The 13,280-nt window shown below is 37.4% G+C and overlaps 3 protein-coding genes across 3 annotated transcripts in view; 2 read left to right on the forward strand and 1 right to left on the reverse strand.

Moving 5' to 3' along the window:
- Nucleotides 1-13,280, reverse strand: part of LOC150101867 (uncharacterized) — a 117,667-nt gene that overhangs the window by 19,047 nt on the left and 85,340 nt on the right. The window contains exon 6 of the mRNA XM_090399918.1: nt 1,803-1,918. Coding sequence (XP_090256044.1) covers nt 1,803-1,918 — 116 coding nt within the window. The remainder of the gene's footprint in view (nt 1-1,802; nt 1,919-13,280) is intronic.
- On the forward strand, nt 10,369-10,953 carry LOC150101868 (polyubiquitin-B). Its single transcript, XM_090400787.1, has one exon. The coding sequence runs from the start codon at nt 10,369-10,371 to the stop codon at nt 10,951-10,953; it is 585 nt and encodes a 194-aa protein (XP_090256913.1).
- Nucleotides 11,052-11,747, forward strand: LOC150101869 (polyubiquitin-B-like). Its single transcript, XM_090400738.1, has one exon. The coding sequence runs from the start codon at nt 11,052-11,054 to the stop codon at nt 11,745-11,747; it is 696 nt and encodes a 231-aa protein (XP_090256864.1).

Below are 13,280 nucleotides of genomic sequence, written 5' to 3' on the forward strand. Positions count from 1 at the left end.
CTTGTTCTCTAAAAGTAAAGTCCTTTATGACACCATTAAGGAAAAAAAAGTGCCTTAGAAAATCCCAATATAATATCTGATAATACTGGAGAGACTTGATAGATAAAAGAATAATTTAGAGATAGATGTAGAAAGTTTTTCCATTTGGTTATACTATAAATTAAAGATGACAAGAAATTATATTCTTGATGGAATTATATTCCTTTATCAAAGTATAGCAAACAAAGTTTGTGCGTGAAGTATCTTCACGACTGGATACTTCATTTCACATAAATTGCCTTAGCATCCCATTATGTAAAGCACACATCCTTTTGGGTGTATATAATGCTATGCATTATGGGAAGGGCCAGTACCCAGATCGGTTTTGACCTTTAATTTATAGTAAAACCAAGTGAATAACTTTCAACATCTATCTCTAATCTAGTATAACTTAATAATACAGTGATACACCTTTTCACTATTTGTATATGGGAAATATGTGACTAATGCATTACTTCAATCTTGGTATCCCTTCTGGGTCTGGCTCCCAGTAATGAGATTTCAATAAAGGTCGAAACCGATCTGGGTAGCAGACCTTCCCATAATGCATAGTATTATACACTTGACAGGATGTGTGCTTTACATTATGGGATATTAAGGCAATTGATGTAAAGTCATTGGCCTCTATATACAAGTAGCCCAGTCATGAAGATACTTCATGCGCAACTTTGCTTGCTTACACTTGAATAAAGGATTAAACCAGGAATATAATTTCTTGGCATTTTTAATTTAAAAGACTAATTTGTTGATAGGGAGTTAGTAATAATGTAAATTTTTCATGTAGTATTATCAGAGTATCCTGTATATACCTCTTAAGGTACATATCAAGAATTTGATGATGATGAATAAATGTTGGTAAAGTGAATGTGGGGGGAAAAAAACCAGGTTTAGTGCATTTTTTGGTGATTTTTATGCTTGGATTGATTTTTTTTGTTATTGTTTTTGTTGTGGAAAATATTTTTCTGATTTGCAGAATAACTGTATTTCTTCATGACATTTTCATGGTTAATGGGAAGAAGAGTTGAACAGAACAGGGGCACATGAAGTAGCAGGGAGTGAAAGGCTAGTAAATGTGTCCACAGAGAGAGCGAGAGTGATCTCTTTCCCATGCATGGCCTTGATAGTGCTGCCTAGTAAACTATTGCACTCAGACTCCCTCTCCAGACAAGTGCCACCAAAATAACTTTTAGCTGGTCAGAAATTCACCTGATTTACTCCCATCGTTTCATTCCAATATAATATCTTGATCTTGCAGAATGGATGTATTCTCAAATGGGAGAAGTTTTTATCTATAGTGTGTTTGGCATATCCTTGAAGAGTATCATCACCTGCACTACATGTAAGAAGGCTGGAGGAAAAACTAGAAGCTCTGCTCTGAAGAACAAACATGGCAATGGCAACACTTATTTCAGACTTCATAAGTGAGATGGTGGTGGTGGAAGCAAGGCAATGAAGATGCCAACATATTCTCCGACTAAGTAGGGCATGCTTGTGCAGCAGCAGTACTTGTATTTGTCATAACCCTATTCCTGCAGGTCACATTGCAGAAAAGTGGGATTGGCTTATGAGCATTACTAGAATAATATCAAATGGCAGTTGTTTTCAAATTTTAAAAGTAGATTTATATAAAAATTGTTTATAAGATGCTTTATTTCTAAGAGAAAAAGTCCCATTTAGAGGTAATGGGACTTTCAGCCAAATCAAAACAATATCTTACCAAAATAATTAAAAAGGGAAATTAAAGAAATTCCTAACATATTTACCTCTAAATCTTCCACTTTTAAAATAAGTAAGTCAACTTTATGCTCAGCTTGTGACTTTTCTCTTTGGTATGTAACGATGATATGTCCCAGCTTTGCTTTGGCTGAATTAATAGCACCTGATAAAATAAGAATGAATAAATACATAAGATGGCTGTAATGCATTATCACTAGCAAACTAACAAGACTGTATAGCCATGCATAATTAAAAATATGAAACACCAAAGCTTGCCATATTCACTGTTTTAAATGAGCAATAGTAAAAACAATGATATTCTTGAGTACTCTATAAATAAAAGATCCTAAAAAATGGAATACACGAGAAGCTTATCAATTATTTTGCTGTGCTGCTATTTTATTGTTTGCAGTCAAAGTTTTTTGGATCCTGTTTTTTGAGGATCACAGCAGAATGTTTGAGTACTCACAAAAAGAGAGAGAGGATAATTATCCTCTCTTACAGATTATAATCTGTAATAAAGCTGAGTGATCTGTAAGAATTGCTCTCTCATAAAATTTCATCAGTCTGCAATACACAGAGTAGTCTCAGTTATAACAAAGACTACCAAAGTCTACTTTATATTTGCATGTTTTTAATTATTTTTGTGCTTTTCCATCATTTTTAAGTGGTAAAGAGACTACTTAAGCAAGAGGAGTATGAAGTTTAAGAGATCTAATAAAGTAATCATGAAATCCTACAGAGAAGTTTATAAAGTACACTTGAAGAAACCTAATGGCAAAATTGCAAAATGTTGCAATTTTGCCATTTTTCTTATCGAATTTCTTTTGAATACTTGCTGTGATCTGATTACTGATATACATCATGTGTTCATTGCTAATTTCATGCTAAACTCTATAACATCTTAAACAATTTATGTTTAAGATGTTTAAGCAGCACAGCAAATTAATTGATAAGCTTCTCATGTATTCCATTTTTTAGGATCTTTTATTTATAGAGTTCTCAAGAATATCATTGTTTTTATCACTGCTCATTTGAAAAAAACGAATTTCCAATTTATGCTAAAAATGTGCATATCATATATGGCTTGAAACTGAAATTCATATTTCTTCTCTTCTGATACAGAAGATTGCAATAGTTTGAGGAAAAAATTATAATAAAATAAATAAAATAAAATAATGTCCAGATGTGATTTTGAAAAGGACAAAAACAGGCTCAAACCCAAATGAATAGTTACAGGAAATTCTGCACAGTCTTGTCTACCGCACTGATATCAGATAGTAATAATCATAATAATTGTATGATGATACACGGCCATGAGTCTCCTTTATGGGGGAGGTACGGCACCATCTCAGTCTCCCCAAATTTTATCTGGTTTCCGGAACCAGCATAGCTGACAAATCAGACCGATGGCTGGGTTAGTATTCCTGACTGTGATCTGTGTGTGTTCACTGGACCGGTTTGCCTGCTTGCGGGATGAAAAACCCCAGATAAACTGGTGGAAAAAACCCTGCTGTCCACGCCCAAGACCGGCTAACTTGGCTATGACTGAGGAAGATCCTTAAGCTCCTCGCATCGTCGACAGGAATTGAACCTAGGACACTCCTTCCCCAGGCATATGGTTGGTTGCGAAGCACATAGCCACTAGGCTAACCGTGCGGACCATCTGGATAGTAATACCACAATATATAACCAAAAGATAAAACTTGCTTAGATCACAAGTAATACTTAGAGCAGGAAAGAAAGTCAAACTTCCTTTTCTTAACCTCTTAGGTTAAGTAGATTAGACTCAACAACTACAAATGCAATGTGTTTTTAACAGGAAGGCTGGAGATATAACTGATCATGTTTGGGTATTATCTTAGATAAGGAGAGAAAACATGCCTCCCCCCCACCCCTTCAAGAAACAAAACAGGCTGCATTTTAGCTAGATTGAAGGTGACCAGATTTGTCTTCCCCTACAAATAAAGGATGCCACAGAAATAACATTGAAAGTAGTAGCAGCAATAGATGTTCTTTTAGGCACTGATTGATTGTTTAATCAGTGCCTTCAAAGGTGAGGAGAAATAAAATGATGTGATGCCATCAGCAAAAATATGAATGAGATTTCCAGTCAGAAATAGATCCCCCTTTATTTATCCTTTTCTCCCTGTCTAGAAAGATGTCCAAAAGCAGGTTATATGGTATAGATGATCCAGTAAATAATCAATTACTCTCAGTCCTTGATGGATAAAAAAAGCAATGAATATATTATTATTATTATTGTATGGGCACTTCTATGGAGTCCAAAGACTCATCACAGGAGACCCAAATTATCCACACAATCTATCATACCTCTCCTAGAACCCATACAAAGCACTTGCAAATGACTCTAGCAACCCATTCCATTCATTCACAACTCTCCAAGCAAAAAATCTAGTCTTCATACCTCTACTAACTGCACCTTTATTCAACTTCCAGGGATGACCTTTTCTTCTGGTCCCTATAGCCAAGTGCTGAAACATTTTCCCTGCAATCCTATAAAATCCTTTAAGTAACTTAAATGTTTCAATTATATCCTTTCTTTTTTTCCTATTAACTTTTGCAATACGCACTCACGCTATCCTCTTAGGGCACATTCCACAGACTATCTTGGTCACTCTCCTCTGAATCCTCTCCACCACTTCCTCATCTCCAAGAAACCCAGGAGACCAGACCTGAGCACAGTAATCCAGATGTGGACATATCAAGGGACTTGGATACTGCTTAAAAGTGAACTTCCAGGTAATGTAGAAGGTGGCTGTTGATAGGCCCCACCTACATTATTATTACTGCATGTGTCTGTGAAGACATTGCAGGAAACTTATACTATCTATACAATACCTATTGCACCTCTTCTTAAACACATTCACCAACAAAGCACCCACAACAGACTATGGAAATTCATTCCCCTTATTGACTCTCCCAGCAAAAAATCCAGTCTTGAAACCATACTAATCATACTCTTACTTAACTCCTAGGGACAAGTCCTTGTTCTGCTCCTCAAGCCAAGTGCTGAAAAACTTTGCTCTGCATCAATTCTAGGAACCCCTCTTTTCCTTCTACCAATCAACTTCTGTAACCCAAACTCTCAAGCTGTCCTTGTATACAGCATTCTACAGACCACCCACCACCTTGGTGAGTGGTGTTTGGAATGCTACATCACTCACTTCTGCATTCTGTCACTCTATACTTTGATCTCCAAGACACCTAGGTGACCAGACCTGCGCACAGTAATCCATGGCTGTATCAAAGCCTTATAAAGGGGAATGATAATTTCTTTATCTCTGTATTTAGTATGTTTTTCAATAACCAAGTAATCCTATGAGCTACTTTGGCAAAATTTTTATTACTAAGAGAGACGCCTCCAGGGAGGACGGACGGACGGACGGACGGACGGACGGACACACACACACACACACACACACACACACACACACACACACACACACACCAGCTATCATACTTATTCTTGAATTCATTCACACTATTTGCACTCACAACATCCAAAGGCAATCCATTCCAATCATGCACCACCCTCTGAGAGAAAAATCTAGCCCTCACTCCCTTCTTGGCAGCCTTCATTCTCAGCTTCCAAGGATGCTCCTCTCGTCCACCCTCCATAAACCGAAATCCTGTATGACTCTTTCAGAAGTTTTTAAGTCTCAACCATATCACCTCTCTTTCTCCTGTTTGCTAGTGACTGCAGTCTACAAATTCTCGATGTCTTCATAATCAGTATTCCGCAATCCTGATATCATTTTTAACACTCTCTTTTGTATTCTCTCCAATATATCAGAAGCACAATGGAAACCAGGAGACAGACCTGCACACAATAGTCCAAGTGAGGTCTTATCAAGACCTTGTAAAGAGGCAAAATAACATCCTTATTTTTACATGCGAACGTTCGTCTCAGCATTTCATTGTAATGAAATGTCCCATGAACTTCAATTTCCTATCAACCAACACTTCCAAATCCCTAGCTTTACCAACTCTGCATATTGGTAAAGCTAGGGATTTGTTATATATTCTGTGATAAATATTTTCATCACAGAATACATAACTTTCCACTTTTCCACATTAAACTGACAGCAATTATCTTTTGCATGTACTATCAGCTATTTTTAGTTGGCTTGGTTGGCCAGCTAAAAGTACCACTTGATACACTAACCACAATATATAACCAACTTGGGCATAAGTTGGTTATATATATATTTAAGACCTGAAGTGATTTGAAAAAAAGATACATATTTGGTTTCTAAAGCAGGGTTTCAGGATTATGCAGAAATGAAATTAAAAAAAAAAAAAAAAAAAATATATATATATATATATATATATATAAAATTGATAAAAAAATAGAAAAAATATCCTTTGCCCAGTCACAGTGCAAATAACCTTTCGTGGGTGAGAACAACAACAAAAAAATAAGAAATAAAAACTATTACCAATTTTGCATCATCGGCAAACAACTGAATATTTCCCATATCATTGATGTACAAATTAAGTAGCGGTGGTCCATCACTAGTCATCTAACATCTGGACTCTGTTCCTCCATATTATGCTGTACTACTCTCTGTTAACTGTCCATCAGTAACCTCTCATATACATGTATCACCAGCTCATATTCATCTCCATTTATTCCAATTTGTGTAACAAAGTTTCAAGTAGTTCTCTCAAACACCTTTGCAGAATCAGTGTGTAGCTATTTCCTTTATCCAACATAACTGTCACTCTGATAAAAAAAATGAGTGAATTACATAGACATAAGTTATCCCTTTAAAAAGTAATGCAATCCTCAATCTTATCCACCTGTTCCTAAATTTTGTCTCAGATCGGCTTTTCCAATACTTTTACCACTACTCCTGAGATAGCGATCTGTCTATAATTTGCTACCTCTGTCTTGGAGCCTTCTTTTGCAACAGAACTATTTTGCCTTCCTTTAACTCTCTCTCTTGGGAGTTTACCAGAGCTAAGGTTGAAGTTAAATAGCCAAGTCAGAAACAACACCAATTCATTTGCACAATACATGAGCTGATATCTCATCTTATTGCATGGCCCTATTTGCATTGGGATTCTGCAAAACCCTAAGTACTTCCAATTCATCAATCTCTATTCCCACATCAGTTTCTGTCACATGCCACTGTAGCAGTATCTACACCTGGATGACAGCTGATTGCAAACTGCACAATCAGTACTACTCATTAAAGTTATAAGTTATCCTTTCACAGTAATTCTTCCTTTAATTTTCTTGATTTTGTTTTCCTTACAATGCTGGTTTCCTTTTCTGTCTGTGCCTTACAATGCTCATGAGCTTATTGATCACTTTTTTCCCCCTACATACCTTCCACAGCATTTTTTTTTTTTTTTTTTTGAGCCCCGGCTTAATGATACTACTCATCCATCTAACCCAAGGGTCGCCAAACTTCTTTGACCATCGACCCCTTCAAGAGTTTCTTGACTTTTTATCGACCCCCTCTATTTTACTATTATGCAATTATAATAGGACAAGTAAAAAAGACGCTTATGTGAGTTTTTGATTGTTTATTTTATAGCAGTATTTATTGTATGTATAACATAATATATATTATTATATTGGCTTAACGTCAAAGGGATACTTTTTTTTTTTTTTTTTTTGACGTCTTTCTTAACATTACATATTTGATAGGAGGGATAAATAATATATAAAATATAAAATTTAATTTTGATAACAAAATAACAATAATACAATCTTCCTTAATATATGAAAATAAGACTTTTATTAACTTAGTATACAATTTACTAACGTTGTCAATGTGAAGGGTGTGCTTCATTGCCAGGCGGGAACCACCGACATCCGTTCATTTTGGCCTACTTGATTGGCTTCCGTAACTATTTTCATAACCTTTCTCCATCTTACAGGTCCTATTCATGTCACTGTTCCACGATTCACTCTTAATTGCATTGTCATTCAGGATGGAGGTAATCCAAGTTAACCGAATTAAATATTACCCGTAGATTGATGTCTTATATTTTTCTATCGACCCCTAACAATGTTATATCGACCCCTGGGGGGCCGATATCAACCACTTTGGCGACCACTGATCTAACCACTACGTCATTTACCCTCTGATCCTTGAGTATATAATCTGATACTGCTTCCTTCAGACACCCCTTGATTACCTCCCATGCATTGCTAACATCCTTCACTTGCAGTTATATGTCATGGCACTGCTTCAAGCTGTCTCCTAAGCCTGTCATAATCTGTATTACTTCTTAGTTAAAATTCCACATTTGGTAATTTCTCAAGTTAAATACACGATCACTCTCCCCAATCAGAGGCAATGTGGTTATGAACAGCTCCTCTGATGCTATCACCAGATCCAGCATTCTCAAATCCTGAGTCCCACTATCACATGTTGAATAATTATCTGTTAGTATGCAAATAATTCCATTTCCTTCTACCATATGATCTTTCCTCCTCCTAATCTGAGTCCTCACTGTTGAAGTCTCCCATAATAATTACTCAGTCTGCAGTCATCATGCTAATTTGCTAATGCATGTCACAATCTTCCCTTGCACTTTCCTAGCCTATAGCAGCAACCAACTGCGTGTTTTGTCCTGTTGGTCTCCATCTCACATCAGTGCACTGTTTTCCACATGGGTGCAATTCATCTGACATCATCAGCAGTACCTTTCCCATCTTATCCTCTTCACACTCTGTGAAAATACTATACTCTCCACATTTTATCTCTGTACCATCATCTGTTGTCAACCAAGTCTCAAGAATTTCTGTAACCTTGAGGAGGTTGCACCTACCAGTGCCAAAAACTCCCCTCTCTCTCTCTTGTTCCCAATGTATTTCATTAGGCTCAAAACTACCTTTACATCTTTAAATTAAAGATACTAAGAAATTATGTTCTTGGTTTAATCCTTTATCCAAGTGTAAGCAAATAAAGTTGGCACCTGAACTATTTTCAGGACTGGGGCAACTCGTATATTGAAGCTAATGACTTCACATCACTTGCCTCACTATCCTTATGGGTATGTATAATTCAAGCACATATCCTTATGGGTATGTATAATGCTATGCATTATGGGAAGGATCGCCACCCAGACTGGTTTCAACCTTTATTGAGGTCTTGTATGTGGGAGCCAGACCCAGAGGTGACAAGTGGGTTGAGAGGGGGGAAAACCCATATCTGTTTATAAATTTTGTGCTTCCAAGAGAAATATCCAGAATGGATAGCAAAGGAAAACAGATCAGTAATATCGGGAGGAAAAACTTTCTTTATGGACTGGTGTCAAGGCTAGCTGGTGAAAGGACGTACTGTCGGAGAGCTCCTGAAAGATTTGTGATTTTTGTTGATTTATTAATATTTTGTTAGATTTAATTGTGTAATTTTAGTATATTATTGTAGTTTTATTAGTGTAGTTAGTGTACTAAAGTGTTTTATAACATAATCTATGTCGGGAAGTCGCCACTAGAGGGATTCGTAGTGTGTTCATGAAAGCTCCATATAAGATAAGCGTTATTTTCAGTTATCATTGATAAATTTACTTTAATATTGCGTAGTTTTGTTTGCCTTGTGTATCTTAGTGCATCTGTTTGTGTGTTTTTGGTGTTTATAATTTATAATTTGATAAAATACATTACTAGTAAGTATGGCTCCAGTATGAAGGAAAATGGCGGCCAGTAATGATGGTTCGCCATCTTCTTTCAAGAACGGTAATGTAAAGGAGATGATTCAGTATACAATCTGCGAAATGTACGCTTTGCGGAGTGCGGTTAGATGATAATAAAGGAGTGAATGTGTGTAGAAAATGTAAGGAGAATGAGGAATTGAAGTGTATTTCGGATCGTGAGTGTGATATTTTTGTCAAACTTCAGAATGAAGAAAATAGGGATATGACAAGAAACGGCAAGGTTGTACCAGAGAATTGTGAGAGTGTGAATGTAGAAAGTGTGAATGATAGTATTAATGGTTTTGCAGAGAATAAAAAAGATGAGATAGATGCAATGAGTGAGATCGCGTTGTTGAATGGTGCGATACAAAGGGCAAAACAGCAGCTAGAGCGTATGAGCAAAAGTCAACTGAATGAACCAACAAATAATAGAAAGTATGACAGGAAAAATAGGCGTATGAGTGTGAACATGAACAAAATGAAGGATAGAGTGCTGTATGGAGACTCGTTAGTAAGAGGTGTGTTAGTAGAGGATTTGACAAAATCGTACCAACCTGGTGCGACCATAAAGGATGTAACTGAGTCCATTAGAGAGCAAAAGGAAAGGGTGAAAGAAATGATTGTTGTGGCAGGTACGAATGATTTGAAAGGAGATAAAATGGAAATGATAGAAGACCTGAATGAATTGTTTGAGGTAGCAAAAGAAAAGAGTGAGAGAGTTAGAATGATTAGTCTTTTGCCACGGTATGACAGTGAAATGTTTAAAAGGAGAGCCATAATTACGAATGACTTTATGCGTGGGGTTATGTATGAAGAGTGGTGTGGAATTTGTGGATGTGTGGAGTGAGTTCGATGGGCGAAAATATCTATAGGTTAGCTGAGTTCCAGAAGATAGTTACTAGGTTTGAGCTTGTGCAGTTGTAAAGTGAAACCATGCAGATATTCGTGAAAACACTGACAGGGAAAACCATAACACTGGAGGTAGAACCCAGTGATACCATTGAAAATGTAAAAGCAAAAATTCAAGATAAGGAAGGGATCCCACCTGATCAACAGCGTCTAATTTTTGCTGGCAAGCAGTTAGAAGATGGCCGTACTCTTTCGGATTATAACATTCAGAAGGAATCAACACTGCATCTTGTTCTGAGGCTGAGAGGAGGTATGCAAATCTTCGTGAAAACTCTTACAGGAAAAACAATCACCTTGGAAGTTGAGCCTAGTGATACTATTGAAAATGTTAAAGCTAAGATTCAAGACAAAGAAGGCATTCCACCAGATCAGCAACGTTTGATCTTTGCTGGCAAGCAGTTAGAAGATGGCCGTACTCTTTCAGATTACAATATCCAGAAAGAATCAACACTGCATCTTGTTTTGAGACTTAGAGGAGGTATGCAAATCTTTGTGAAGACTCTTACTGGAAAAACCATTACCTTGGAAGTGGAACCTAGTGATACCATTGAAAATGTTAAAGCAAAAATTCAGGACAAAGAAGGCATTCCACCAGATCAGCAAGTTTGATCTTTGCAGGCAAACAACTGGAAGATGGTCGTACTCTTTCTGATTACAACATTCAGAAGGAATCAACACTTCATCTTGTTCTGAGGTTGAGAGGTGGTATGCAAATTTTTGTAAAAACTCTTACTGGCAAGACCATTACATTGGAAGTTGAACCCAGCGATACTATTGAAAATGCGAAAGCCAAAATTCATGATAAAGAAGGGATCCCCCCTGATCAGCAGCGTCTAATTTTTGCTGGCAAGCAGTTAGAAGACGGCCGTACTCTTTCAGATTACAACATTCAAAAAGAATCTACACTGCACTTAGTTTTGAGACTGAGAGGTGGCATACAAATCTTTGTGAAAACCCTTACTGGAAAAACAATTACCCTTGAAGTTGAACCTAGTGATACCATTGAAAACGTTAAAGCAAAAATTCAAGATAAAGAATGTATCCCTCCAGATCAGCAGCGCTTGATTTTTGCTGGCAAGCAACTAGAAGATGGTCGTACACTCTCAGATTATAATATCCAGAAAGAATCCACATTGCACCTTGTTCTGAGGTTGAGAGGTGGTATGCAGATTTTTGTCAAGACACTAACAGGAAAAACTATAACTTTGGAAGTGGAACCAAGTGATACAATTGAAAATGTAAAGGCCAAAATACAGGATAAGGAAGGAATTCCTCCTGATCAACAGCGTCTTATCTTTGCTGGTAAACAACTAGAAGATGGCCGTACCTTACCTTATCAGATTACAATATATAAGATGGATGGCTTGCATTTGAATGGATATGGTGTAAGGAGTAAGGTGTAAGGAGACTTGAGAAAGTGTTGCTGAATGTAATGGATGTGCAAATTCAGGGAAACTAGATTTATTAAAGGGGGGTAGATATACAGTTCTTAGGGAGGCAGTTGAATGTATGAATGAATATAATATGCCTGAGCGAATAAGGACAACAAATCAGAGTGGGATAGTTAATATAAGGCATCAAGGTAGGGTTGGGGCTAATGGGGATCTTAAATTCATGTACACTAATGCTAGGCGTATTAGGAACAAGAAGGAAGAGTTTTTGGCCATGGTTGGCACTTCCAGACCACAGGTTATTGGTATTAGTGAGTCATGGCTGACTGTAGATGATATAGCTAGCGGGATTGAATGTGATGGGTATAGTGTGTTCAGGAATGACAGGGAGAATAAAATGGGGGGAGGAGTATTGTTGATGATAGCTGATGAGCTACAGCCAAGGAGAATAGAAGTTCAATTGCAGGATAGAGAAAAGAGCACATTTGAGGCCATTTGGTGTGAGATTGTGGCTAGCAGAACTAAATATACAATTGGGTGCTGCTATAGACCAGGTGATGGAAAAGATGGTGGTGACAGTATGCACAAGCAAATAGAAGAAATGAGTGGAAGGAGGGTAATTATTATGGGAGATTTCAACTATGGTCGCATTGATTGGAGTGAGGAGAGGACACACGGGAGGAAGGAATTGGATTTTATGCGGTTATTATTATTATTGTTATTGTTCCGGGAAACTCCAAGGAGTCAACAGACTCATCGAGGGAGGCCCTAACATCATGTCAAGAACAACTATTCAACATTCACACAGTATCTATCATATCTTGCCTTGAACTCATTCACGGTCGTAGCACCCACAACAGACTCTGGAAGCTTATTCCACTCATTTACCACTCTCCAAGTAAAGAACCTAGCTCTAACACCCTTGTCAACCACGCTCTTACCCAGCTTCCATGCATGGCCCCTAGTCCTCCCAACACCAGTCATATTTTCAAAAATATCTTCTGGATCAATCTTATAAAAACCCTTCAGTAATTTGAATGTCTCAATCATATCACCCCTCCTTCGCCTATCGTCCAATTTCTGCAACCCACAAATCTTCAACCTATTCTCATAAGGTTCATTCCACAGACCTGCTATCATCTTGGTCACTCGTCTCTGGACCCTCTCCACTTCCTCCCCATTACGAAGAAACCCTAGTGCCCATAGCTGGGCACAGAAGTCCAGATGGGGTCTTATCAAGGCTTGATACAGAGGAACAACAAGATATCGCAGATAGTTATTAAGGGATAACTATCTGCGATAGCATGTAATGGAAAATACTAGGGGTCAGAGAGTGCTTGACCTAGTAATTACATCTGAGGATTTGGCTGTAACAAATATGACCACATTGCCACCAATTGGTGAGGGTGATCATAGGGTCTTGACTTGGGAGGTGGTAAAGGTGTGGAATTTTCAATTAAGACAGAGTACATGTGGAATTATCAGGCTGGAAAGTATGACTAGCTTAGGAGTTTGATTGGTTCAGTGCCATGGCATGTACAACTG

This window comes from Typopeltis vanoorti, chromosome 11 (genome assembly GCF_054136105.1).
Source record: "Typopeltis vanoorti isolate ZY-2024b chromosome 11, IOZ_Tvanoo_1.0, whole genome shotgun sequence".
Lineage (NCBI taxonomy): Eukaryota > Metazoa > Arthropoda > Arachnida > Uropygi > Thelyphonidae > Typopeltis > Typopeltis vanoorti.